Source organism: Rhizomucor pusillus, assembly GCF_041956525.1.
Source record: "Rhizomucor pusillus strain CBS 183.67 unplaced genomic scaffold VTP01scaffold_22, whole genome shotgun sequence".
Lineage (NCBI taxonomy): Eukaryota > Fungi > Mucoromycota > Mucoromycetes > Mucorales > Lichtheimiaceae > Rhizomucor > Rhizomucor pusillus.
This window is the reverse complement of record NW_027192164.1, coordinates 19,013-46,199: the sequence shown is the minus strand read 5'-3', so window position 1 is coordinate 46,199 and position 27,187 is coordinate 19,013. Positions and strand designations below refer to the sequence as shown.

General features: G+C 44.7%; 13 protein-coding genes across 13 annotated transcripts; 6 read left to right on the top strand and 7 right to left on the bottom strand.

The window, feature by feature from the left end:
* Positions 1–178: 178 nt before the first annotated feature.
* VTP01DRAFT_5397 (uncharacterized protein) lies at positions 179–2,705 on the top strand (the record flags this gene model as incomplete). The annotated part of the gene is made up of 6 exons (XM_069384184.1): positions 179–242; positions 313–434; positions 502–523; positions 594–1,957; positions 2,023–2,246; positions 2,309–2,705. 6 exons carry the CDS (start codon positions 179–181, stop codon positions 2,703–2,705), a joined length of 2,193 nt encoding a protein of 730 aa, XP_069235314.1.
* A 2,153-nt stretch (positions 2,706–4,858) lies between these two features.
* On the top strand, positions 4,859–5,695 carry VTP01DRAFT_5396 (uncharacterized protein; the record flags this gene model as incomplete). Its single annotated transcript, XM_069384183.1, has 1 exon — positions 4,859–5,695. One exon carries the CDS (start codon positions 4,859–4,861, stop codon positions 5,693–5,695), a length of 837 nt encoding a protein of 278 aa, XP_069235313.1.
* Positions 5,696–6,418: 723 nt separating this feature from the next.
* Positions 6,419–8,540, bottom strand: VTP01DRAFT_5395 (uncharacterized protein; the record flags this gene model as incomplete). The annotated part of the gene is made up of 12 exons (XM_069384182.1): positions 6,419–6,495; positions 6,574–6,689; positions 6,755–6,833; positions 6,905–7,044; positions 7,121–7,166; positions 7,232–7,373; positions 7,450–7,490; positions 7,560–7,628; positions 7,687–7,744; positions 7,811–8,113; positions 8,200–8,340; positions 8,397–8,540. 12 exons carry the CDS (start codon positions 8,538–8,540, stop codon positions 6,419–6,421), a joined length of 1,356 nt encoding a protein of 451 aa, XP_069235312.1.
* A 112-nt stretch (positions 8,541–8,652) lies between these two features.
* Positions 8,653–9,272, bottom strand: VTP01DRAFT_5394 (uncharacterized protein; the record flags this gene model as incomplete). The annotated part of the gene is made up of 3 exons (XM_069384181.1): positions 8,653–8,779; positions 8,845–8,918; positions 9,159–9,272. The coding sequence occupies 3 exons, from the start codon at positions 9,270–9,272 to the stop codon at positions 8,653–8,655; spliced, it is 315 nt and encodes a 104-aa protein (XP_069235311.1).
* An 881-nt stretch (positions 9,273–10,153) lies between these two features.
* Positions 10,154–12,069, bottom strand: VTP01DRAFT_5393 (uncharacterized protein; the record flags this gene model as incomplete). The annotated part of the gene is made up of 6 exons (XM_069384180.1): positions 10,154–10,259; positions 10,317–10,793; positions 10,855–11,049; positions 11,113–11,727; positions 11,796–11,905; positions 11,962–12,069. The coding sequence occupies 6 exons, from the start codon at positions 12,067–12,069 to the stop codon at positions 10,154–10,156; spliced, it is 1,611 nt and encodes a 536-aa protein (XP_069235310.1).
* Positions 12,070–12,188: 119 nt separating this feature from the next.
* VTP01DRAFT_5392 (uncharacterized protein) lies at positions 12,189–12,978 on the bottom strand (the record flags this gene model as incomplete). The annotated part of the gene is made up of 4 exons (XM_069384179.1): positions 12,189–12,398; positions 12,462–12,587; positions 12,652–12,788; positions 12,849–12,978. The coding sequence occupies 4 exons, from the start codon at positions 12,976–12,978 to the stop codon at positions 12,189–12,191; spliced, it is 603 nt and encodes a 200-aa protein (XP_069235309.1).
* A 211-nt stretch (positions 12,979–13,189) lies between these two features.
* VTP01DRAFT_5391 (uncharacterized protein) lies at positions 13,190–14,074 on the top strand (the record flags this gene model as incomplete). Its single annotated transcript, XM_069384178.1, has 4 exons — positions 13,190–13,640; positions 13,709–13,832; positions 13,892–13,993; positions 14,047–14,074. The coding sequence occupies 4 exons, from the start codon at positions 13,190–13,192 to the stop codon at positions 14,072–14,074; spliced, it is 705 nt and encodes a 234-aa protein (XP_069235308.1).
* Positions 14,075–14,296: 222 nt separating this feature from the next.
* Positions 14,297–15,155, bottom strand: VTP01DRAFT_5390 (60S ribosomal uL11 domain-containing protein; the record flags this gene model as incomplete). Its single annotated transcript, XM_069384177.1, has 5 exons — positions 14,297–14,502; positions 14,565–14,771; positions 14,832–14,861; positions 14,919–14,973; positions 15,042–15,155. The coding sequence occupies 5 exons, from the start codon at positions 15,153–15,155 to the stop codon at positions 14,297–14,299; spliced, it is 612 nt and encodes a 203-aa protein (XP_069235307.1).
* A 1,730-nt stretch (positions 15,156–16,885) lies between these two features.
* VTP01DRAFT_5389 (uncharacterized protein) lies at positions 16,886–17,797 on the top strand (the record flags this gene model as incomplete). Its single annotated transcript, XM_069384175.1, has 4 exons — positions 16,886–17,162; positions 17,232–17,351; positions 17,410–17,472; positions 17,541–17,797. The coding sequence occupies 4 exons, from the start codon at positions 16,886–16,888 to the stop codon at positions 17,795–17,797; spliced, it is 717 nt and encodes a 238-aa protein (XP_069235306.1).
* Positions 17,798–17,900: 103 nt separating this feature from the next.
* VTP01DRAFT_5388 (uncharacterized protein) lies at positions 17,901–19,345 on the bottom strand (the record flags this gene model as incomplete). Its single annotated transcript, XM_069384174.1, has 4 exons — positions 17,901–18,105; positions 18,188–18,786; positions 18,847–19,090; positions 19,155–19,345. The coding sequence occupies 4 exons, from the start codon at positions 19,343–19,345 to the stop codon at positions 17,901–17,903; spliced, it is 1,239 nt and encodes a 412-aa protein (XP_069235305.1).
* Positions 19,346–19,782: 437 nt separating this feature from the next.
* On the top strand, positions 19,783–21,048 carry VTP01DRAFT_5387 (uncharacterized protein; the record flags this gene model as incomplete). Its single annotated transcript, XM_069384173.1, has 5 exons — positions 19,783–19,795; positions 19,848–19,888; positions 19,944–20,297; positions 20,947–20,966; positions 21,030–21,048. 5 exons carry the CDS (start codon positions 19,783–19,785, stop codon positions 21,046–21,048), a joined length of 447 nt encoding a protein of 148 aa, XP_069235304.1.
* Positions 21,049–22,074: 1,026 nt separating this feature from the next.
* VTP01DRAFT_5386 (uncharacterized protein) lies at positions 22,075–24,029 on the bottom strand (the record flags this gene model as incomplete). Its single annotated transcript, XM_069384172.1, has 4 exons — positions 22,075–22,362; positions 22,423–22,563; positions 22,631–23,589; positions 23,660–24,029. The coding sequence occupies 4 exons, from the start codon at positions 24,027–24,029 to the stop codon at positions 22,075–22,077; spliced, it is 1,758 nt and encodes a 585-aa protein (XP_069235303.1).
* A 2,020-nt stretch (positions 24,030–26,049) lies between these two features.
* On the top strand, positions 26,050–26,712 carry VTP01DRAFT_5385 (uncharacterized protein; the record flags this gene model as incomplete). Its single annotated transcript, XM_069384171.1, has 1 exon — positions 26,050–26,712. One exon carries the CDS (start codon positions 26,050–26,052, stop codon positions 26,710–26,712), a length of 663 nt encoding a protein of 220 aa, XP_069235302.1.
* Between the last annotated feature and the right edge of the window lie 475 nt (positions 26,713–27,187).

Genomic DNA, 27,187 nt, shown 5'->3' with positions numbered 1-27,187 from the left:
AGGATGAATAATTTACCGGTAACGTCACAGCGCTGTGTTTCAAATTTGTTTTTTCGTTTATACCTTGTCCGGCCCTTGGTCAGACTGCACAGCGCGAGAGCCTTTCGTCCAGTGGGCCGCACTTTCACTCGTATTTTTTAAGTGACTCTTTACACTCCCCACTCCACTCCATTTCGTCATGTTGCGCGTCATCAACAAAGCTGGCGTTGCACGTAGAGCGCCGGCTCTTTTGAACGGTGGAGGTACAGCGAACACTAATTCACTCTGTCGACATGCTAAACGACCCACACTCACACACATTGCATCAACTAGCACGTGCATTCTCTGCCACCTCCAGCAAAAAGGATGAAATTGAAGTTTTCGTCGACGGCAAATCAGTTATGATTGAACAGGGCTCTGCTCTTATCCAGGCTTGCGAAAAAGCTGGCGTCGATGTAAGTCACCAATCGGTCCTTTTGTTCACCTGTCATGACCTGCTTACCAATGTATTTGTCTGGATAGATTCCCCGCTTCTGCTACCACGGTAATGCACAGAAAAGAGAAAAAGACAATGAATAGCCATGTAGGACGTATTTCTCTAACGCTGGTGCTAGATCGTCTCTCGGTTGCTGGTAACTGCCGTATGTGCCTTGTCGAAGTTGAACGAGCACCCAAACCCGTTGCATCCTGCGCCTACCCTGTTATGCCCGGCATGAAGGTCAAGACCAACACGCCCATGGTTCACAAGGCCCGCGAGGGTGTTATGGAATTCTTGCTTTACAACCATCCTCTCGACTGCCCTATTTGTGACCAGGGTGGTGAGTGTGATCTTCAGGATCAAAGCATGCGCTACGGTAGTGACCGTGGTCGTTTCCACGAACCTCGTGGCAAGCGCGCTGTCGAAGATAAGAACTTTGGACCTTTGATCAAGACCGAGATGACCCGTTGTATTCAGTGCACTCGTTGCGTCCGTTTCGCTAACGAAGTCGCTGGTGCTCCCGAATTGGGTACTAGCGGCCGTGGTAACGACATGCAGATCAGCACTTACATCGAGAGAACTATCGACTCTGAAATGTCTGGCAATGTTATCGACCTTTGCCCTGTCGGTGCATTGACTTCCAAGCCATACCAAATGAAGGCCAGACCTTGGGAACTCAAGAAATACGAGACCATTGATGTTTCTGATGCCATTGGTAGCAACATTCGTCTTGATACTCGCGGTGTTGAAGTTATGCGCATCTTGCCTCGATTGAACGACGAGATAAACGAGGAATGGATCTCAGACAAGACTCGCTTCTTCTACGACGGTTTGAAAGTACAGCGTTTGACAACTCCTCTGGTTCGCGAAGGCAACCGCTTTGTTCCTACCAGCTGGGAGAAGGCCATGCAGCGTGTCGGTGAAGAGCTTTCCAAGGTTGAAGGCAACAGCGCTAAGGCTATTGCCGGTCACCTCGCTGATGCCGAGTCCATGGTCGCATTGAAGGATTTGTTCAATCGTATCGGCTCCGAAAACTTGACCATCGATGCCCCCAACGGGGGCAGCCCCCTTGCCGTCAACAACGATTTCCGCTCCAACTACGTCCTCAACTCCACCATTGCTGGCGTTGAGGATGCTGACGTCGTCCTCTTTGTCGGCTCCAACCCTCGTCACGAAGCTCCCATTTTGAACACCCGTTTCCGCAAGGCATACCTCCACAACGGACAGGACTTTGGTTTGATTGGCGAGGCTGTCGACCTTACTTATGACTATGAGCACATTGGCCAAGATACCAAGTCCATCGAGTCCCTCCTTGACGGCTCTCATCCCTTCGCCAAGCGTCTCGCAGAAGCTAAGCGTCCTCTTATCCTTGTTGGCTCCGGCGTTGTCGAGAATGCAAAGGATAGCAACTACCTTCTTTCCAAGGTCGCTGAGCTCGCTGAGAAGCACAAGAACACCATCTTCCAGGAAGACTGGAACGGTTTCAATGTTCTCCAACGCGTAAGTATTTGAACGAAGTCGATTTCTGTATGCTCGATGCTTAGCAAGTTATTATTCGCTTGTAGGCTGCCGGCCGAACCGCTGCTTATGAAATTGGTTTCGTCCCTACTTCCAAGGAAGCAGCCTCTACCCCAGCCAAATTCTTGTACCTTTTGAACGCTGACGAAATCACTGCTGCCGACGTTCCCAAGGACGCCTTTGTTGTCTACCAAGGCCACCACGGTGACGTTGGTGCTCAGTACGCCGATGTTATCCTTCCCGGCTCCGCTTTCACCGAAAAGAATGCCACGTGAGTGATATATAAAGGTCAGAAATTGAGGTGCATGTTTGTATTCACGAATAACTGCATAGATATATGAACACTGAAGGCCGTACACAGATCACGCGTGCAGGTGTCAACCCACCCGCAGCTGCTCGTGAGGATTGGAAGATCATCCGTGCATTATCAGAGCTTGCAGGAAAGACTCTGCCGTATGATGATTTGCCCAGCCTTCGTGCTCGTCTTTCCGAGATCAGTCCTGCACTTACTCGATACGACGTTGTCGAACCCTCGTCTGTCTCTCAACTCGGTCTTTCCACCTTGCAGAAGCCTGGCGTCAAGAGCAGCGGCGAAGTACTCACCTCTGTGATTAAGAACTTCTACCAGACAGACGCTATCTCGCGTGCGTCTAGCACCATGGCCAAGTGCACCAAGGTCTGGGTACAGGGTAAAGAAGTAGACGATGAACTCGAGAGAGCACATGCCTAGATACTCTTCTTTTTTGCTTAATTTTTTCTCTTCTTTTCTTTCCCTGTTTTCATAAAAATGAATTCTGCCACGTCGCCCTGTAGACTCAAAAAAACAAGCAACTAGATTTTTCTTTCCCTCCTTATTTTGTCTGTCCGGGCATTGAATGCATAAAGCTTGAGCACCCTGCATAAAATGATGTGCGTCTGCGGTGAAGCGTGGCATTCTACGCGGCCATGGATAGGTCAATGGATAAATGTTTGGGTTTCTGCTCCTTTTGACAAGGATAGAACCCTCCTAAAATTCCAACCCCTTGGCTCGTGAAGATCAGTGAGCAAAAAGAAAACCTGGATGCAGATGCAGCGATTTAAGCGAGTTGAGGAGTCACAATCAGCAAGCATTATTACATATTATTCCCCTACATTGTCCAAACAATGCAAATATCGATGTCGTTGTAATCGTAGGTTCGCTCTCGGAATTGTCCAAAAGATAGACAAACGAGCTTAATCTTTGCCTCGACAAGAAGCGTCCCTTCTCTTTACGTTAATGATGAGATTATTCAGCATTATTGTTCGTAAATGCTGATAGCGATACGACATATCAGATCATTATTTCCACATACAGGAGGAGGAGACTTGCATGTGTATCATCTGCATACCGTACTCGAGCATACCACATATCTGTTAGAATGGGCAGCTGTTCAGTTCGTCTGATACTTGGTGCACCGCCTGTAATATTGATCACGTGTGGGCTAGTTAGTTATGCTTGGTGCAGAGTGCTCGTCGATTAACGATAGTAAAGTATTTATCCCGTCCCGTTGGTTTGGTAACAGTTCTTTGTAAGAAATCACTAAGCGCCTGATGCTCGTTCCGTACTAAATTGGAACCTGCTTGAATCATATCCGCTTACAAGGTAGAGCAAATCTCTATTTTCGTAGTATTACAAGTCATCTTATCTGATAATAATAGTCGACATTTGCAGCACTCTACTATGTAGTCTCTCTATCTCCTTTTAGGAGAAAGAATAGATGACGCAAACGCAAAGGTAGCAGCAGGAACATAAAAAGCCTGTACAGTATACTCCACAGCGCCTCTTCGCTTTCTGGAAAGATTTGGTTCTTATCTAGCCATGCATACATTCGCGCGAGGGCCTTCATATCCATCCAAGTTTTTGGTTTTCCCGAGAGCAATTGAATCCTCCAAAAAGAGGAGAGCAGCATCCATCAATAGGAGCAACAGAGCTGCTGCTGCTGCAACAGCGCGGGGAGTTGCAGAAGCAATGCCTGTGCAAGAATGACTTCACATACACTATTGTTACATAGTATCGACTCGTTTCTCATTTAGTCAAGCGCGGAAGCTTTGCAATCTAGGGACACTCCTTTTTGCAACAGACAACAGGCGATATCTTTTTGTTGTCATTTCTCTTTGCAAGAGTTGGAGAAAAAGGAAAGATTTCCTTCTCCAATCAACGAACAGTTAGCATTTCACTAGAGTGACCAGCACAAGTTTTTTTTTTTCTTTTTTTGTTTCAAGATTAGCTTCCCGTCATTAATCGAGGAGGAGCAAGCAAACTTTTTCATTGATTATCAACATTCCTGTGAATAAAATACCCATCATTGTTACGGTAACCATTATGGGGAATAAGAAGAAGAGGAGGGTGATCATCCCCTATGATCGACATTCATGGACACTCTCAATGTATCAAATATCTCTTTCACTTTGGTGTATGCAAATATAATTGTGTAGAATAGTCAAAATAAGCTTTCAAGTCTTCGGCGTTAAGTTTGCTTTGTAGAAAAGGGGGGACTGGGGATTGCAGGCAGCATCGTGGCTTTGACGTCTGGAAGAGATTAGCGCAAAAAAGGGGTAGGTTATCGACTTGTGTGTGTGTACACTTTTATTGATGGTTCTACAGTGCTATCGATCGGTTAATGCAGGTTTCTGCCGCGCGAACATTAGCTTGAAGCTCGCGTGCGATAAAATCTAATCCACTTTAAAAAGGGTCCTTGCTTTTTCCATCGAAACGACCTTTCCTCTTCCTTTCTCATCAAAAATACAAAAAGGCACATCATCAACACATCTATTATATTTCCTTACTACTTCTACCACCACTACTATTACTATTACCTTGTTATCCTCCAGTTGTAAATGAGTAGACTGTACCACCCATGCGATATGTATTCTGGCAAACAGCAGTACCCCGTCATTAACAAGGACGCCACTATCCCAGCATTCAATTATGTGTCTTTGCCAGCATGTTATCCCCAGCAGGAAACGCTGTACTATCATCCTGAAATGTCGCAACCGCCTCAAACAGATCTTACCAATGCTGCATCAGAATATCGACTGCAGGCTGGCTGCGAAACGACGTACGACCACAAGAACAATAGCGCTAGTAGTTTGTATTACTACAATGACTATAAACTTTCTATTCTGAGCGACGATCTGGCAACGGCACCCTCGTCTCCAGGCGAACACCGACTCTCACACTCTTCGTCCTCGTCGTCCATCGCTTCGTCGCCCTTCTCACCCGACTGCTGCTTCGTAAGCAGTCCTCTGGCATACCAACAATCGGCCTTGACTGGTGCTTACAGCAACATTGGATGCCAGCAGACACTCCAGCATCCACCGGAAACGGTATCCGCGGACCAAATCATGTACATTCCGCCTTATCCACCGCCCGCTCCAAAGTCGTCTCCCACCACCGACGGCACCAGTCCATCCCACCACCAAAGCAGCCAAAAGTTGGGCCAAAATAATAATAGTCAAGTGTGTGATCTGCGTCCATATCTTTGCTACATCTGTCCTCGGGCTTTCGCGCGAAAACACGATCTGCAGCGACATATTCGGGTTCATACGGGGGACAAGCCCTATGCATGTGTTTCCTGCAAGAAGGCCTTTGCTCGTACAGATGCACTGAAACGACACTTGCGAATGGAAGAATCGTGCAGAATGAGCCCGGAAGTTCAAGCCATGAAATGCGCTGGAAAACGCAGATACCGCAATCTGTAGTTGATCTCAACACCCGTAACAAAAGTATATCTCTGGAGCGTTTCTTCCGCCTAGACAAGTACTTACATTTACATTCAGCATATAAACACATGCACACAAACACACACAACATCTTCAATCACAAGAACTATTATTTACATCCCTCATTCTTTTTTTCCCGTTCTTCTCCTCCTTTTCCTTTTCTTTACTCTTCATTGGATCCCCGGAAAATGCTACCCCCTTTTTTTTGTCTCTTACACGTATATTTAGTTTATAATGGTGCTAGCCCTATCTGTTTTCTCTCTTTTTATGATTATATTATCATTACTATTATGCACGTTATGGAAAGATAAAAAAACTTGGTTGATATGCCACTGTGCCCATTCTACCCTGCTTGCCGTATTAGATTCTTTTTTTGTTTGCAATGTTGATTATGTTAATGGTACTGTAGATAAATCCAGAACCAGAAAGCCGGAATCGGTGTTGGGACGGAAATTGCGAGCTTTGTTTAAAGTAGCCAGGGGTAACGTGTTACGGTGCTAATGTACAAGCAGCAAAGACCAACTTCATTTCCATATAGTAATGAAATCCGATATCAAAGCAACAGCAGCAATAATTTCAGGGTGACCAGGGGAAGGGGCATTTGAATTCTAAGGGGTGTTGGAAATCTTTTGTTTAGTTACACGTTATACCAGGAATGGCAAAGAACTCATAGAGCGCGTACATAAACATTGCATACCACGTTCAAGCTGGAAATTTTAACTGTATTTCGCCGAAACTGGTTCCTTGGGAGACACGAATCCGTCCTTCAGTCGCGAGAACTTTATATATTTCCCAGCATGGATCGTTAGTACTTGTAGTAAAGTCAACAACGGCATGCATTTACAAGGAGGAGCTACCTAGGACGTGATGAAACGCTTGAGCAACCTCGGACTTCAAAGTGTTGACAACTGACGGGAACAATTCCCGAAAACTGATATGCAATGCATTGTCTGTGACGAGTAGCCTTGCATAGCTGCAGATACAAAAATAACCCATTTGTCAACAAGCTATTACGTCATGTGACAATGAGTGCCATACTTGTAAAAATCTTCCAAGGTGTACAGCGTAGATTCCGACAGATCACTGATAGCAGCGGGTCCTGTACCCGAACCTAGGACTGCACGAAATAATACATAGTACGTACGTTAGGGATATGCAGTGAAGAGAAAAGGAGAATATTGTATTTACCTTCAAAGCTCAAATATCCGTCGTCGGGGCCCAGATCATAATCCACATCATAGTTATCGAGATGCTCATCCTCCTCTCGGAGCGGTCTGTATCTGCCTGCAAACATTGGCAATTGCCGTTGTTTGGAAGAATTGCTTCTTCTGTGTCATGATTTTAGTTTCAATACCTCCTTTCTCAGGATATATGCGAATGATACGCTAAGCGTGTGTTATTTACCTGTCGTCTTCAAAGTCCAAAAGGGATGTTTCGGACATGGACGTATCTGCAGCAAATGTAAGTCACTCTCACATTTTCTGGGAAACTATGTTTCCAAATTATATGCATTACCGCGAATATTTGACAGGGATGCATTGTCAGCATCCTGGATATCATCATTTTGCAATAGCTGGGCCAAAGAATCATGGCTGCGACGGGAAGACTCGTCACTTTGTCTGCGTCTGGGCAGCTCGACACCGCCTCTTCCAAGCTCCTTTAGAGTGCGTCGTGCATGCAAGTAAGTAAAATACGTCATTGCAGATCTAGCAGCGAATTGCCAAATAACCTACCGCCAGGTCAGGCATAGTATCCGTCATTTCCCGTGGTAGATCTTGAGTCGGAAATACGTATATTTTCTGTCAGAACATGGAAAAACGTATAGAGTTTTTTGGTCTCTTACTCCTGCTGGAAGATCGCTGATCATTTCCAATATTTCTCTGCCACATGGGATGAGTGCTTGAGACACCAGCTTACCATCATGTGATGAGTTTCAATACCATTTCTAAAAGCGACAGGGATGTGCATACCTGGAATTTGGGGAGTATAAAGTATAGTCTGCACCCGCACTCGTCGATCTGCAAGGGACTTGTATACACGAGTCAGCGAGCGAGCACTGGGAACTCTTACATGCTCGTCACGCACACACTATACCTTTTTGTTCAGACGCCGAGAACGCGTCGTTGTAATAGCCGCTACATTGTTGTAGAAACTTGCTGGGAGCATGGTTGTCTCACTGTACGCTATATTTCTGCGTCTCCTTCGCGGCGGTAAATCGTCTCCAACTGTGGATATTGGTGATAGTGGCACGAGTGCAGTTTGCTCTTCGGTCTGCGAACTTAGTACTCCGAGGACGTAGGAAAGCTGTTGGTTGTTTCCAATATCTTGGTCAACATCGCCCTGATATTCGGCATTGTTTGAGAAAGGTCGTGGGAGATGGCGACGACCGACCATGTTCTGTATAAATACATTTCCATTACGATGCAGCGTTAGCGTCAGTGAAATCAATGCGTCGCTGGCAAACATGCAGAAGCGATACGAACCATATTATGGTCGTCGATAATATCTGCGAACATGGTATCGGGACCAACATCTAGGTCCGGGACCATTGCGGAAGACTCCTCCTCTGCAGGATTCTCCGGAGAACTGCCGTTGAGCTCGAGTGGCAAGTCGATATTTTGCTCCTAGCCTCTTTTATCATCATCCTTCGGTTTCTGACACGAGTATATGCTAGACGTACCTGGACGGTTTTCGATCCAGAAGCCGGACGAGGATGCTGTCTGCTGCTGCTTACGATATGCATGTTCAACGAAGTTGCTACTGCTGCTGGTTCAAGCTGCGCCTCTGGCATTAAGAGCTCAATGCTAAGATGCTGTTCTTCCATTCGAAGGTAAGAATCGTCAACCGTTTGGTTTCCACCAACCGGCGAGAACGAAACGGGTGCAGTGAGTCCGGGAACATAATCAAACTACTGCAAGTCAGTTGAGCTGCCTTTATCAGCTTTGCGAAACACTTGCCAAGTACTTGAAAGGGTTTTGCTCATTCGATACAATTTGCGATAGAGGAAGGAATTCGTCGATATGCTTCAGGTCTTCGTTCTCACGCAATGTTATATTCTTAGATCTAAAAACAAAGCAATATCGATAAGTTCATGAATAAAACCATTGAATCTTGATTGGTCTACTTACCGAGCCTTAGGATTTGCCATGTCGATGGTATCGGATGTTAGGATATACATATCTCTGCGAAGTCGAGCCCATAGCTGCAACACATCAGCTACAGGATGCGAATGCAATGAGCTTTTAAAGCCCAACCACCAATTGATTCACATCTTCACCGTAAATAAAAGTCGATTGCTGTTTCAGAACTTTAGACAACCCCAGTAATAATCTAGCTGTTATACAAAGCGCTAAAGGATCCTCTGAATCGAGCAAATAGGCACTGAAAGCCGTACGATGTGAGCTGCGAGAGCTGTTTGGATTGTAAGCTACATGTTAAATACCATATCTCTTGCAAGTTCAGCGATGCTAGCTCCCTTTTTGATAAACGCTTCGAGCGCCACCTTGAGCCAAGCGCCGCAGCGTACCTTGAGAAAACGCGGTAAACAGGAGAACATTTAAGGCACTTTGAATATATCTGTAGCAGTACCAAATAGTCAAGAGCCTTCGATTATTTTGAATTTGATTCATGTCAGGGAAGGAAAAGAGATTGTCAAGAAAGAAAGAAAGGCGAAGAAATGTTTCATTCAACCAAGACTAGGAAGGAGCAGCAGACGCGGGCAGGAAATTTTCGATAATACTAACGTGTGTGTGATTTAGAAACATCGCTTGCTTTTTCGCAGATCAAGCATTTAAAAGACTATTGATCACAAATACAACGGTAATATGGTGCAAGAGGAATGATGACAAACTTTAATATTTATATCCCTTCTAAAGCCATGCTTTCTTTTTGGACTAAAATTACGTGAAGTCGATATTGTCTTTGGGAGTAAACGACCGTTTTCTGGAGACTGATAGCAAGAATCACCGTCCAGAAAGCAAAGAACCCTGGGCCGGTAGGTTTCAACTTTGTGTGGAAGAACGATATCTTCCGTGACGTCTCTCGGCAGCTGTGAGCTCGTTTGCTCGCGAAGTAGGCCAATTGCATAAATTGGTGAGACCCAAACCGAACTCCAGAAGACACTCTGCCGAGTCCGGCGCAATGTATCCTCTCTGCACCAGTCTTTGAAGTTTAGCTTTCGCATTTCCGAAGGAATAGAAAGCCTGTTGGCTTTTTAATGAGACGGCATGGCTTAGTTTCGGCGTAGTGTTATATGCAACAAGAACGAATAGACGGAATACAATGGGCGGTATTTTCATGTGTTCACTTCAGCGGTTTCATTATCCATTTCCATTGGAACCAAATGTGTACAAAAGAAAGTACGTGTTTAAGTATATTTACATACATCGGGAAGCGAACTAGACAGCAAAACTTGATATGATCCCCTCTTCTATAGATTTACCATTTGGTGGCCAAAGGATTTGCAAAGCTTTGTGTCACTGCATGGTATTGAGTGCGCAGTAATTTGTGTGCCTTTTCGGATTGAGGATCACCAATCCATTCCCTACAAAATTCCTGCATCAGTAACTATGGCTCCAAACTGGTAATCTCATAGACTTACTCATAAATAGACTTTAGCACCTCGTTTTGATCAGGTGGTACACCGGATACGCTCTGATATACTTTCTCAACATGACTGACCCATTCCTTTGCGCTCATTACTTCCTCAGCATTCGGATTAGGCAACTGACCACCGCCGTTCACGCAACCTCCAGGGCATGCCATGACTTCGACGTAGTGGTAGGGACACTTGCCACTCTTGATTTTGCGCACAATATTCTGGATATTCCGGAATCCAAACGCAGTCGCAAATCTTAGCAGTATTCTTCCATCATCGACTTGCAAAAAGTATTCACAAACATCAGCGTTCTTGCCCATTTTCATAACGACTTTACCGTTCGGGGTAGAAGCAGGATCTTCCGGCACATCTGTGATACCAAAAAGTTCTCTGGCAGCAGTGGCCATGATGTATTCCAAGTATCCGCCAGACGAGGTTCCTGAAGAACCATACACATTTTCATTGTTTGCTTTGTTGAACCTAATCAACTACCGTTAGTCTCCGACGCATACTCCTTTGATACGCATTCATCGATGCTTACATGTCGTCGATAGGTGCCTCCGGTAAATCAAGGAAATTCACATTCTGCTCTGAGAACATCTTTTCAACCTCCCCAGTAGTCAGCACACAGTCCACTTCTCGAGTGTTGAATTGCTCAAGGAAAAAGTCGGGCCGACTGGCTTCCAATTTCTTATCATAGCATGGCATCACAGAAACGTGGTATACAGCACTTGGTCTATACACATAAAGTTTCAGTTAGTTATCGTTCACTGCTTTCCAAATGAATCTCAGAACTTACGTTGTTCCTGTCTTTGTTGCAATGTAATCTTTGACAAGAGAGCCCATCATTTGTTGAGGTGACTTTGCTGTTGCAATATGCGGCAAAACAGTACCGTGCGTCTTTTCAGCATAGCAGACCCATCCTGGGCAAGCTGAAGCAAGCATGGGTATATGCTGTTGGGTAGCGCCTGCATCGCTGTTATCGACCTTTCGGCGAACCCTAGCTCGTCGACGACCACCAGTTTCTTGCTCTTGCTCTGCTGCTTGATCCTGTTGCATCATGGCCGCCTCAATTTTCTCTCCACCGTTTGCCATGTAATTTCTGTATCGCTCCACAAACTCTCTTGCTGATTCTACAAGAGACAGATCCCGCGAAAACGATGTATCAAACACATGATGAGCGCCAAGATGATGTTTGAAAAAGTAGACAAGACGTTTGTGCGTTTGAAGAGGTGAAAGATTGTACTTTGCGGCGAGCGATGCTCTCGACTGAGGACTGATCGATATCACAATTGTTCGACGTTTGCCTGGATCATTCTCGGTAATTGCAAGCTTGTTGGTGTTTAATACGTTGTAAAGCTCTTCCTGAGATTGCATGGTGATAAGAACACTTTCGGCCGATGTAACGCATCCGCTATATTATTGCGAATTAACAATCAAGCAAATATACCCTTCGACTAGCTACCAGTCGATGTATCGTACCTGCATGCAAGACAATCATTTAAAGTTATGCTCGCTTTCTCCAGCTTTGATTCACCACCGTCTTGTGAGATTTCATAGTAATCGCCTCCTTGATCAACCCGGATCTCTGTCTGCACTTTCTATTAGTAATCTCTTGCGAGCTGATCCGTCAACGTTGCCAATGTACCGGTCCTTTGTCTTCCGATTTTTGTATTTCTACTGGCTTTATACAAGCCTGAGAAGGAGCAATGTAGTCATTTAAATCAGTAAGTACGAGGGCAGAAGAAAACGCCATTGAACTCGACTGAAGGAAGAAAATGTGCTTTTTCTCAAATCAGCAATGGCAGGAAATTCATCATTGAAACCGATCATCTCCGATCTTTATTTGCTTGAAACGGTAGCATTATCGACAAATCATATGTCATAGTCGTCCTCCTCCATCAGTTGCCGCATTCCGCGGTTTTCCACTCCCTCCATGGGCGACGCTGATATAGGTTGTGTCTGGCTCATTGGTGTTTGCATTATTACATCTGAATCCATTGCGTACGGAGAAGCGGCGCTCTCGCTCGGTTCATTTGATGGAGAGAATGGCTTTTCGTTTGTCGTTTGAGGTGGATGTGGTGCCTGGATAAAGAAAAACGAATATGAGTATTACATAGTAACATCACAAACAGAGTAAAATCTTACGTCTGGGATGATGGCAAAGTTCAAGCCTGTCAAGCAATGCTTTTCTGCAGGAAGGCGTATTCCATACTTTTCTGGTATAAGCGGTAGTGGTACTTTATTCTTCTCGTGTGCGAGTTCGAGCAGTAACTTCAAGTACAAAAATGATATTAGTGTCCATGTTGCAACTTTGGGTGCTTATTATTGAGTGTACCTCTTTAGGTGGCGGATTTGTAAAGGAATGGTGTACTCGTCCGTGTATAGCCAGTTGTATATCGTCAATGTCTAGATCGTTCTTGTTGGCATGCTCTGCGTATACTAACGCGTCTTGAATGACATCACTTGTATAGCCTGTGCAACATGATCAGAGAATGCAGCTGTAAGGACAACTGGATTGAAAATGTAACTCACGGTGTGCGAACTCGAGTAATTGTGGGACAACTTTTGGATCATACTGTTCAACACCAAGAGACTGGAGTATTAAGGAGACGATTCTTCCATCGCGAGGCTGCACCGGCTGCTTTTGTTTTTCTGCTGGCATTTCTGAGGAGGTACTTTGTTGGAAACTGGTAAAGTGAGCTGAGTCCCGACAAACTGACTTGGTCTCAAAAACTCGAGCCCGCTTTGTTGAGCTGAATGTGGCCTTCCGTAAAATGCCAATTGCAAGTACATTACCATATTCTAACCATCCTTATTGAAAGCTAACAAGCGAATTGTCGAAGGGTCTAAAGAAAGGTGACAACTTGGAGCTCATGAGCCAGCCAGACTGGTACGATAACGCTCAAAAATACTGGACCAACGTGTCACCCACCATAAATGGCATGCTGGGAGGGTTTGCATCCGTGGATCCTATCGATACAAAGGGTTCTCTTAATTTTGTTCAAGAGTTTGTACATGGTGTTCGAGGTGCAAATAATGTTCTTCGCAAACCACCAATGATCGGGAACGGATACGCGTGCGACTGTGGAGCCGGTATCGGTCGCGTAACTAAGAACTTCTTGCTCAAAGTACCGTTCAAGAAAGTGGATCTCGTCGAACAGGCACCCAATTTTGTCGAGCAAGCAAAAACTTTATTTTTGAAAGAAGATGTGGATGACGGTCGTGTAGGAGATATTCTATGCCAAGGTCTTCAAGATTTCGTTCCATCTGAAGGCAAATATGATTTAATATGGTGCCAATGGGTATTGGGACATTTGACAGACGGTACAAAAAAAGCTAACATTGCCATGCGCGTATCTCAATTTATTAACTTGGTGATATATTATTCTTAGAGGATCTCATTGCATTTTTCAAGCGCTGCATACGTGGTCTCAAGCCTAATGGATTAATCGGTGTTAAAGAGAATAACTCAACAAAGGACTACGTAGTGGACGATGAGGATAGCAGTGTTACTCGGTAAATGTAAGATCCATGCAATACTAAACGGTAACTGACGGTGCTGTTTGCTACTAAAGACCGAATGAAGCCTTGAAACGTCTTTTCAACGAAGCCGGATTGGAGATTATCAAGGAAGAAGCCCAGCAAGGCCTACCCGCCGGATTATTTACAGTTAGAATGTAAGTGGCCATGTCAATCAGTATTACACGTTAGTAACCATGCGGTTGCGTAGGTACATGCTGAAACCAGTCCGTTCGTAACTAAACATCAAGCACAAGAGATGCAAATGCCACCATCATATCATATTTTCGGTACTCTGTACTCGCGCATGCAGCATATGTAAAATCCCACTTCCTTTTCCAGTGCAAATCACACTTCTATCACTGCCAATGTAAAACCGCAACGCACCATAAGGCAAATAAAGACATTCAAAGAATAAGCATATGTTCGTCCAAGATGCACTTTTAATATGAAATATCCACTTATTTCTCAGGGATCTCGACTTCGCCGGCATCGATGGCGTCGCACAAGTCCTTGGGGCTCTGGCCATCGACAGTGCAGCCGACAGAGTTGGCGGTACCGAGGATTTCCTTGACAGTGCCCTTCAACTCACGAGCGTAGGACTTGAAGCGCATAGTACGGGCAATTTCAATAACGTCATCCAAGGAGATGTTGCCGGTGTGCTTGACTGGAAGGACCCATTGTCAATAACAGTCAATACAACAACCAAGTCTTTACAGGAGCACTTACTGTTCTTGTCCTTCTTACGGTCACGTGGGGGTTCCTTGAGGGCCTTGATGACCAAGGAAGAAGCAGAAGGAACAACAGAGACCTGAGCTTGACGGTTCTGGATGGTCAACTGGACGGTGACACGGAGACCCTTCCAGTCCTTGGTGCCCTTAGCGATATCTTCACCGACCTTCTTGGGTGACAAACCAAGAGGACCGATCTTGGGAGCTAGTTGTCGTTAGCGTTAATATGAGGTTGTTGCATAAATGTCTAGCGTCTAAATCGTACCAAGAGCCGAAGAAGCGGCCAATTCACCACCTACACATTGTCGTTAGTTTTCAATTATCAATCGCTAGGAGACCGTTGTTAACGTACCGGTAGCACGAAGGTAGATGATCTTCACCTCGGTAGGATCGAATTTGGGAGGCATCTGAAGACGGTATTAGATGGATGAACGCGTTGGATGCCAGGATGGATGCAAACTTAGCGATTAGTTACCTTGCTGTAAGATAGAGAAGGATTCACTATCGACAGGTGCGTGCAATGTACAAGACCTAAAATTGAAAGTCCGGCCGTAAGGGGTCCATTTTTGGCAGTTCCTGAAGTTTGCATGCTTTCATGACTGACAGCAACGGAATTCTCAACCCTTTTTCCTCTCTCTTTTCCCTTTCTATGCGTCTTTCTCTTTTCCGATATACGCTTTAGAATATCTAACTAATATTATTATACGGAATATCTAACTTTGAAATAATAAAGTCATCTCCGAGAAGGAAGTGCAACGGCGATCGACTGTGAACTTTATGAACAAGATGAATGCCTTGCACGTTAAGGCAAGGTAGACCATGCCTAAACGGTTTGAATGCTCTGCTAAATCTGTTTATTGAACTGCGTTATTGATTTTCTTTAATGGACAAACGTGGCACTGCGCATCGCAACCTTCGGGCATAATCAATGATATGAACGCGTTTCGAAAGGTGACGGTCAGAAAATTGTATACACATGAAATACACTTTCTGTAGCAGGTAAGTCAATTTGAGTGTAGTAACTGGAATAATCGTACTGATTCAAGCAGAATGTATCGAGATACATACCCGGATCTGTAAATGTCAAAATTGAGAAGATTTGTTGAGTGTGTCTAAAGTTTTGAATGCACACAGTAATTTGTACGCGGAAATACAGCTAACATGTTTGTAAAGGGTGCATTATTTCCTACCTTGAGATCTTTCTTTTATACTATTAGGTATTTGCTTCGGATAGACAGTATAAAAACCAAGCCAAAAAGAAAAGGAGGCAGCTTAAAACTAAATTGAACAAGCAGATGCCATTGGTGTCATAATCGGCTCTCGCCTGCGACGAAGATTATCCGAATCTGATCCTGAAGGTCGAAAAGATGTTACAGTATATACGTGCGACAGAGGACCAGAGTCAGCGGTTGCTGCAAGTCTCCCACAGCGTGGCCAAGCGATGGTCAGCACAAAAGGGGATAAAGTGTCTAAACTGGAAATTTCTCTAGCAAACTCTTTGCCTGACTGCACAGCATGAGTTATAACTGCGAATAGAAAGCACAAAATTACATATGAAAAAGGCAGCCTGTACATACGTTGAAGACACGATCAAAATAGAAGAAATTGCAGGAAAAAACTGGCGGCATACGTAGATTCTCAACTCAACCGGTTTATGTCAATAATCCCGGATATCCACCTGTTATGTCTACCACAAGAATCAATGTGGGGCCTTTAACAAAAATACGCACAAGCAGAGGAAGTGAAAACGAGGACAGAAAACCGAGGTATTTCTATTTGCAAGCAGAGTGTCAGAAGTATCTGTTTTTGCATTTGGAGTCACGATGCCGCGGAAGCATTCAGTGAAAAGTTCAAGACCATACGTATTCGTCTGGTGGATGATTTCTTTTCAGCTTGCTTGGAAAACTTACGCAGAAAGTCTCAAAGTATGCCTATATTAGGGGCATAATCGACCAGGTCGAGGTGAACATATCAGGACGGCCAGCACGACCTACCATTGAAAGAAATCATCTTACTGGATCACCAGTAACTCACCTCCGATTGGATGCGAATTCCGCTGACTTAGTACCGCATGCCTGTGACCACAGGCTTGGACATGTTCCAAGTACTTGAATGCCCGTGATATGATCGAAAACGTTAAAGGAATGAACTCGTTTCTAGGGAGAGCTGCAAGTTGCGCAATAGATGATTGCGCTATCTGATCTATGTAGACGTACTTTGCCGTGTAACCATGATTTGAAAGTGGAAAAGCTTAAAATGCGTCCGTTTTGCTCTGTCTGAGAAATCGTCTTTCTCCCTTCTCCCCCTTCTCGCCAAGCAATGTCAGAATCGCAGACTTTGCTCTGCTCCAGTAAAACCACAGTGCATCGCGCAAATGGGTATCAGTCCATTCCACAATCAGCATTGTCCTCCTCACCGACTTCCTTTCACACAACAAATGACGTGCATTATGGGTTTCCGCCGACTGGCGAGGATATGCATAATCAAAATATTCCAAACGCATACCACCGTAGGACTCAGTTAAAACGATCAGGATCTAGCGATACTTTGGATGGGTCAAAATGCTGCACTGAAGACATCTGCGACGACTTTGCGGGTAAAAGTGACAGCGAATATGAATATCAAGAGGAACGTGAAGCCTTGTTAAATGCCAGGAAACTACCAGACCACACGTACAACAAACCTTCTTGTCGTCATTGGTGCGAGTATCTGACCGACATATTCGAGAAATATTCTTCTTCATTGTATCTCGAGAATACCGGAAGCGTGGCCAGAGACCATTTAGGTAAGACAGATTTTAGCGTGACAATAAGGTTTACATTGTATTGATCACGGGTTGCAAGCCAACGAGAGAACTTTCCTGGCGTGGCTCAGGACCAGTCTGTCCATGATATCAGTGGGCGTAGGTACGTTCGATAACAAACTCAATATTAACAAATCAAGTCTGGACTTATCATATTCCATCGCCTTTTAGGTATAACACAGCTGTTTCGTCTAGACCGCGCAGTAGAGCACGATCCAGATCTACGCACATGGGGTCGACCTGTAGGGTTGATGTTCATACTGATGGCAATCTGCTTCTTGATGTTCGCGTTTATTCGATATTTCCATTCCCAAACGGCCATGACAAAAGGCTACTTCCCGGCATCCAGAGGTATTGTGATATTCACCACCATGTCTTCCTTGTTTGCTCTCGCTGTTCTCCTTTTGGCCGTCATCGTCAAACGATAAGATACCTCATATCCGAACTCCCACCCTGTACAGTAAATAAATTGCGCCATATGTTCATTTATTTGTTTTGCAATTGTTGACCTCTTCCAGAAAAAAACAAAGTTCATCTACCGCTTTCGTCTTCGTCGCGACTTGATTCTAAAAGAGGTGCACGCTCAGCGGCATTCTCTTCATCCTGCGCGAAGGGCCAACGAATGACACCGTTAAAGTAGAATGTTCCAATAACCATCACAGTGAAACCCACGACTTGGATCCAGGAAAATTGTTCCCAGCCCAAATATAGCGATACGATCCAGATAAATAGAGTCCTACAAGGTATTTGATGTAATTTGAATGTTGGATATTTCATGTCTTCATTTTAGGACCGTATCTTTTCATTCACTTTCTTACCTGCACGTATCTATGATGCTTCTGGCAGTTGCAGAGATTGTGGATGTTATGGATAGTCCAAACCAGTTGAAGAATGCAATGGAGATGCTAATGGCAATACCGGTTTGCCAGACAGATGGAACATCAAAAAAGTCGTGGAAACCTTTAGAAATGTCGAAATGCGCATTGTATTTTCCGAACAAGACGTGAAGGATTGGCATCGCAGCGAGGACAGATGTAAGCCCAAAGACACCTTCGAATCCGACAGCTTTCAAAGGGGTCACATGGTAACGGAGCATGATCTTTTCTTCGACCACAAATTGCGTAGCTGTGAACAACTGGGCGCCGAGGACCAAGAGGACGCCTACCAGCGATGATAGATCAACGGAAGAGTCGGCATCAAACGAGCTGGTATCGGCCGGGCGTTTTTGAGGCGTAAGAACGGAGGAGAGGCCGACGATAGCCACGCCACCAACGACAAGCACTAAGGAGATCCATTCATATAGTCGGAAGCGACGGCCGAGGAACAAGTAGCTTGCGATACCAGTGAATATAACTATAGAACCTCGGAGCATTTGGTAGATACTAGCAGATGTAAGTAGAAGGCCGACATTCATAATCTAAGGATGATGATCGATATCTTAGCATCAAAACAGCAGCTTATTCTTTTACAGACTTGCCGTCGTAGCCGTCAAGTCGCATAAAGTGGGTATCCAGAATAGAAGCGGACGAGAACCGTTCAATGGTAACTGATCTGTATGCTTTGCAACTTCGGCATCAACGTCATCAACAATGGTAGCAGCGTCCAGCTGTGCAACGGACGAAGGAGGCACTGGTATCTGCTTTGCAAGACTTCGTCGTCGATCCCACACCATATAGAAATGTACAATCCAGACGGCGGCTTCACCAACAAACATGTTCAGACTACGTAGCAGCAGTGTCACATTATTGAAAGTAGGCAAGCACTTTTGCAGATAAAAGGTCTTACGTTTGCCACACCGGCTGCTCAAAGTATCGACGCTGGTTAGGATCGGGATCGCTGCAGTTCTCAACACATTGCATGTCCTGAAATTTATTCAGAATGGTGTTGCAGACACCAGAAACAAGCATGCCGGCAACCAGGAAGGCCGTTGCCTTGGACGCTGACGTTACGAAAGCATCTAGAGAATTGGTAGGCATATCAAGGTGAAGACGGAAAAGGAGTAAAAAATTGCCTAATGGGGTGATAACAATCTTCTGTTCGAATCACGTCAGACCACGAGGATAAGTCGGTGATGGTCATGCAGAATTTGTTTTTCCAGTACTACACAAAGTTTTATATAAAAGACAATCTGTTGATAGAAATCTAATGGAATGTTATGCAGCTCGATATTTTCTTGGAATAGCCTAAGTAATATCTTTTGCCTATGTAACGACGACTTCTCAACCTTGTTGCCTTTTGGAATGAATCATGGCAGGACCGAAGCCTATCATTTATGGGCTGGGATTGAAAAAATGAGCGTAACTATCGCGCGTCAACTTTCTCCTTTCAAGATCAAACGGAAGCTGTCATGATTTGCAAGGATGACAGCAGGAGCAACCAAGTTCTGCCTTGACCGCGTGAATGACTTACTTTAATGGAAGCAACTAGTCGATAATTTCGCAACAACGGTGAAAAAACAAAATTTCCACCGAAATGCAGCAGAACTTCGCAAATTGATAGAGAAGCTTTTAGCATTCAAGGTATATAGAGAACATTGTTTACTGATGTTCTAAAAGTTATTTAATTAGCGAAAAGTGTTGGATATCGGTGAACTTGTACGAAGATCTACAGTCCAAAGAGCAGCTCATATCGACGATGGTTCCTCTCCTCCCACCACCCACGTTCATCCACTCGCATTATCTTGCACAAGCCGTTCCGGAAATGCGACGAATCATCGCAGAAATGCCTGTTTTGGCTTCGTTCGCAGACTTCCGGTTCCTCACCTGCGGCATTGGGCTTAAGGTGTCCTTCACCAATCCCGAGGATATGCCTTTGGAATTCCCGGATTTGGCTTGGGATGCCTTGAACCATGCCAATTTCCTTTTGGACGTCGGCTTCGAGGTATCTCCGCTCGGTAGTTCTGCTCCTTCCGTAGCTGTTTGGCGGGCTGTAAGCGAAGATAGCCGGTTTCCTTTCTCGGGCATGGTCCTAAACTTCTGGGGCGGCCCTTCATCCGGACTATTGCCGTCAAACGACTTGCGTGGGCCTTCTCTCGGGTTTCTTATCCTTGGGTGGGATTAATTACCGCTCTGTAGCTTCCTCTAGGCCTACTTTGTTAGGAATAGAGTCGCTGCAGAAGGTAGGCGACTACCTTCACGCACAAGCAGCAAGTTAGAAATGCGAAGCCTGGGGCCTCCCCTCTCCTGCCGTCGTTGCCTGCTTTCATCTACATATCACAATAATCGAATTGTAAATAGTCTTTGTGATGTTAGTCTGTTCTTAGTTCCACTTGTACTCGAAATATCTTGTATAACAGATCCTAAAATGATACTTGGAATTTAAGCGACATTTTCACCGATGTGGTGGACGTACCAGATCTACCGTAAGCTGATGTTGAATATCACTGGCTCATTGCATTTATCATCATTAATAATACTACATTAAAGGATGACTGCTCTAAAAATTATTGATCTGACATCAGAACACATGAAACGTATTATGGAAAAGAAAGGCAAGGAGTAATATGACAAGATTCTGCAGGCAACCGCCATTCCAGATTGATCGGATTTTGACCCTGAGACACATGCGGATTTGTTAGTCGACAGTTTTCACGAACGGGTAAAGCACTGGCTTTCAAGCTTGTATAATTGACTCTAATGCTGGTTTCTCTGAAATGAGTAGCCTGGACTTGCTGCAATAATCTGGTGTTCAAATAACAAAGGAAACATACGAGCGAACCATGGCGGCAAATCATGTCGATATGGAGTGCCTATTAGCGCTATATTTTTGACAACGCTGCATTTGTCCCGCAGGTCGTCGCCGCCAAAGCGATTGCGGCCTCACTTCGCATCGCTAAGGCTAGCGACCTTGTTTCGCGTTAGCCTGTAGTTTCCCTCCGTCTCCTTTTGCTTTGCTTCCAATTTAATTTTCTTTTGAACCGATGAACCCAGTTGTCCATCGCTGAATAAACTTCATACAAAAAGGTGTGTATGTTGACAGCGAAGACCAGTCTATGTATTGGTATTATAATCAAAAGATAGGCAGTGTAGCTGTACGGGCGATATAAGAGCATGACGATGGAGGCCACGAAATCTTATGATACGCATAGATACCCGACACAACGTTTGCAGTCTTTATTCTACAAAGCCTTCGTCTCAACTCCACATGGAATAGCAATTGGAAACTAAGTACTACTCACGTACGAAAACCTGGAGGCAGCCTTATTGATTGTCAATGTGCATCCTCTTGTGTTGCTGGTGTAAATTATTATACTCCGTGAGAAATGGCCTTCTGCAATCTTAGGGCGCGCTAGGCGATGGTAGAAAATCAAGTCTATCGGCAATCATAGATCCATACTTAGTCCAAATTAGGCCTCCCCTTCCATTTTTCTGCCTCGGAAGAGATATAAATACCACTCAATGAGTGAAGGGACAGAATTAACGTCCTTTAGAAATATGCTTGCTACGAATGATAGTCTTTCAACGGAGAGTGACGTGCCTTCGGATTATCTATGCTCGTAGTTTTTCCATAGACTTGTTCAACGCGCTTACCAACATCACATCATATGAAACTACAACAGGATTCGTTGATGTAAGTATTACAAGATTTTGTATTAGAGACGCTTTGTTAAATGGGATTGTAATGGAATGTGCATGATTGGAGGGTAAGAGCGGGGGAAGGCGGGTTCATTTAGGAGGAAAACGCTGTACGGTTACGGTAAAACAGCTTATCGGGCTCTTTTCGGTTCGGGAACGATTTGCGAGATGGAAGCCTGTCGCTTGCGGGTCAACATGTATGGCGCATTTGACTGCTCGTTGCTTGCGGTTGCTGGACTCAATTCGGGAGTACCTTGCTGTTGATCATCTTCCTCTACGTCAGGTATTTCTGGCATGAGGAGAGATCCATCTCCAGGATACTTATACACTGACGGTAGAGATGTGATCGCTTTGCCCTCCGCATCCGAAGGAAGCTCGGGTGAGGTGCTCCGGCTGGCACCGCCTTCACCCTTATCGTACTTTGATAAGCAATGGTTTAGCACACCATCTAAAATTTTCCAAGGAATAGCAAAACTTACCTTTTCTAGGGCAGGTACATCTGTTGTGCTAAGAATCATTTGGATAAATTCGCCCATACTCTTTTCGAATGCTTCAAGTGGGTATCGCTGAGCAAGCTTTTCAAAATGTTGCTTGAGATCGTCGCCTTCCACGACCAAAAACTTTTGCGAAATGGATTAATGTCATGTTTATGACTCTTATCGATACTGGAATCATTGAGATATTTACCTCCTTTTCTCGTTCACGCACTTGCGTCTTGAAAAGATACATCGTCCTCGTTTTCGGGAAAAGTAAATGATGGTCTGCTGCTCGTACACCCCATTCATCTTCTTCGCGATCTTCCTCCTCATCGTCCTCATTGTCATTGTCATTGTCGTTATCATTATCAATATCATTTTCATCATCCTCAGCCTCGTCAGGCTCATCTTCGTCTTCCACATCACCGTATGAGAATATTTCAAAGATTGGTTCCAAACCAGTTTGTCCGTCACACAGATAGCTTTCAATGGCTGCTTGGGTCAATAATTCCAAGAAGAGGTCGTACCATCGTGGAGGCATACCACCGCCCATTACTCTTTGACCAGCAAAGATCATAGGCTTTGCTCCGCCTTCTTCACCATTGGTTTCCAGTGTTCGTCGCAGAAGGTCGGCGCTTGTCTTTAGAAAAGTAGGAATAGCTTCAATCAGACCAGCTGGAGGAGGTGGCGAGGATGTTGATTGTCGAGAGTTGCTGGGAGGGTCACGAGACGAAGAACTGCCTTCCTGCTCAATCTTTGGAATTTGCTTCATGTGTAACGCATTGTTTGGTTTATCTTTGAGGTACGGCGATCTGCAACCATGACAGTTTTGGAATCGATGTCGTCTGCAAAAAGGGGGAAATATCGGTCGGGAGAATAGCTGCTGTCGTCGTTTTGTGAGATCACATTGCTGCTGACCGTTTTCCTTGTTGGCGTCATTGCTATCCTTGTCTGCTGCTCCACTGTTTTCTTCCATGACGGAAGCCATCATCTGTGCTTCATGCCGCCGCCTTCGGGTGGAGTTATGTGCAATCACATGCTGTCCGGTCGAGGTTGCATCAAAACGGCCAAAAACAAGGTTAGTCAACTGGCATAGATGCAAACGCTGCTCAAAAGCACAATCCACCCAGGACGAAGGCGCTTTTGCACGTGAACCGGAGGATAGGATGCCTAGACGTCGTACCAAGCAAGTTGAGTTAACAAATGCATTATCGCGTGTGGAGATCGTCTCTAACAGTACCCGCGACAATAGCTTCCACAGCGTTTTTATCTTGCTCTGCCTTCCTTGCTGTCTCCATCCAGCGCCTTTTACGTTCTTCGATCGATTGCGAGTTTTCGTTTTCAGGGAGCGGCGTCGACAGCTCCATGAGTTCAACGTGCGCTTGTTTCAAGCGAGATTGTATAGATAGATAAAGGAGATAATCCAAAATTATCTTGTTTGTCGAAGGCGTTGTCACCTTGACAGCTTTCTGGCTTAGAGGTGCAAAAATATACTTTAAGCTGGGGCGTCTGCTGTCTATCTCGGGGCTGTTGGAATTTTCTCGCGAACGAGGTAGAGAGCAGGGAGCATTGTTTGGCGGTGATGTCGCATTAGGTGGACTGGATGGCATTGCGCTCACTCGTGTAGAGGAAAAGAAGCGAAAGTAACCGCAAAGCAGGAAAAAGAAACGAAAAAGATAGCCCGCCCGTTCCGAATTCTTGCGATCCTTCCGAAGCGATAAGTCTGGTCTTCAAATCTCAAAGCGGAACCGGGAAAATACATTAGTGCCACTTCATTCGTCTCTGTTGGGCTACGTGAGCCAGGATTAACTACTATTCGAATCAATGGAATGATCGAACTGGATTAGCTCTTTTTTTTTCAACCAGTCGAAACAGTCAGTATTGCCATACGCAAAGTTTATTCCATTGTTGATAAATGAGATCTTTACTCACCTTAACGTCTGTCTGGCTCATTTTCGTGTCCACGCATCATTCATGAAGATATATGCGAACTAATGAAGCAAGCTCACACTTCCAAAGCGAATATCTCCTGCTCAAAACTGATGCTCACAGGCAAGAGGCACGATGGAAGAAATGATATCTTGATGGAATGCTGCCTTCCATCGTTTGCAAGGCGCGCGGCGCTATCGGGTGCAAATAGCGTTTGTCAAATTTAAATGGTCGACACGCTATCTTGTATGCTTGCAGGTAGCATGAACACAATGTTGACAAGCTTTTTTAAACTCTCTTTCGCTTCCCTATCCTGGTACAAAAAAACAAGCCGGGTGACACAGGCTCAGATCGTGTGACAAAACTGGAACTCGTGCTTCGAAAACTGTGTGCTCGCTGTGCTCCCTTCAGCATGCTCTCATCGGATTTTCCCATGGTTCCGACCGCGTCCTGCGGTCTTAGATATCTCATGCTCGCGGTGAGGATGCCACTGTGAAACCTTGACCTATTCGTCTAGGAATATCAGACGAGAGCGTTCGCTTTGCTCGGGCAGATAAATCGTCTAGTCTATGGAGATGAGGCCGATAAACATAAACACTAGACACGCCTTCTTTAAACTGCTTAGAAAAAGGTCAAGGACCAAGTTTTCCGTCGACTGCAAGTCAGGGTGCGATAACATACATCCGTTTGAAGCAAACCCACAGTCAGATTCGACTGATGCTACGAGAGCTTGCTTCATCTCCTTCAAGTTGATGGATTTGTTTCCAGCAGTACAAGACTATGACGATACTCGCTAAGCTTGCCTAGTTTGATCGCCAGCCATGGAAAATTTGGCTCCTGATCGCCTGACCTAGTGATCCCAGAACAGCATGCATGTCCTACACATAACAATTATGCATCTACAGGCACAGTGAGAAGATATCGCTGAAAGAATTGGCCAGAAAACTTTGCAGAAAGTGATCTATACGCGATGCCCATGTTGCAGTTATGTACGCAGTCAGAAGGCGAACAGAGAAATACGCTTCACGTGTGATCTACAAAGCAAGCACATCATGGCAAACAGGACTTTTGAAGACTCTGCCTCTGTTGCGATTGCTGAAACAACATAAAGCAAAACATCGAACGACTATATTTGACTGGATAGCCGACATACACATTATCTATTCTTTTCTTAACATATCCAGTACAAGTATGCAGTACGTCTGACTGCAAAAGCAGAAGCCCGAATAGAGAGCAAGCTTTAAAACCCAGTGCCTACTTGCTATTAGACTGGGCGGAAGGGCGCAGTACATCGAGAATAAGGACGATGTACCTCTGAGGTTTCGTCAACAACAAGAGTATCCTTAGAAGTAATGATATCGTATACATACGCATCGCGGCATCATACCTTTACAATAAATCGTAATATATCAGTTCACTTATCTTTACGATGCTTCAACGGATCTGGAGGCGCTGATTGTGAAACTCAAAAGCTTCACGACTAAAATGAAATGTATGGAAGAAAAAAAGTATGCAGACAATTGCAGGATGAATCAACATGGAAGAGTTCATCTGTATATATAAGAAAAATCGCTACTAGAAAAGAACTATTGCCTGCATCTACAGTATCGTTGTCGAATAATGCGAGGACATCAATCAACAAACGACAATTGACGGCGAACCGTCGCAAGAAGAGAAAGGCGGCCTATTGTATGTGACCGTATGAACAAGATCATTAGATATGCCTTTAAACAGGTACATAAAAATGTGATTGCTCTACTTCTAGATGGGCTTGGCAGCTTGGCAGTAGGTTCGGACTCCGCACGCGTCAAGCGTAGAGCGCCATTCACAAAGAGAAATGATGACGGTTCTGTCTACTGCAAACATCTATCAAGTATCCATATTACAACTCAAGCACATCAGCAATCCACATTTAGAGCACTGTCTTCATCCTGTCTGATGTTGCATACCAAAGAACATAACGAACAACACTTCATCCCGGTACCAGCAATAGCGACAAACCATCCATCTACGCAGCAAACTGTCGGCAAAGCATCGAGTGCGCAGCCTTTTGATCCTAATGACCAGCAGCGATATTTTCTCACAGATCAATACACAGACGCTCAGAGACTGCAGCGTTTCGAAGAAAACACTGGAAAGCGAACTACAACCTGCTGCATTTTGATTTGTGTTCTATTCTCTATTGTTTTGTTTGCAGGAGGAACACTTTTGGTTGTATCCAAAGTTCTCCGGGACCAATGGTCAATGATTGTGGCGGCTCAACAGAAGGCAGCACGTATTGCGAGGCTTGTTGCAATTCAACTGTACAAGATTCGACCTTATATGTTGGAGCAGTTTTCACTGCTCTTGGAGGTTTGGGCATAGCATTGCAGCTAATCAGGTGCATGCGTTGTACACAAAAATTTAATTAGTATGCTACATAGCTTTTAGAACTTTGTACTGCTAAATAATATTTTTCTTTGTTATTCTTGTTATAAATTAATGAGCATCTATGTCCACCTACCAAGAACTTAATAGAATATATAAATCCCTTTGCTCCGATCTTTTGTTCATAGGAAGTTACTAGGAGACTATATGTATCAAAAACAAAAGACTGACCGAGGTTCCTGCTTGTCTACTTCTGCATGTTTGTACACAGGTTTTGAGGCAGTAAACTGCAAATCCCCTGCGCTCATCTACAAGTTATTCACATTCTGCAGTGAATTCAATATCTCTGGTTTCTTATCAAAGCATGCTAGCTTTCTATGCAGGCACTTTGCAGGGAAACACATTTAAACTTTGCAATTTGAAGCTGCCGGAGGGGCGGTTCCTCGGCAGCTATAGCAAGATTCTGACTTTG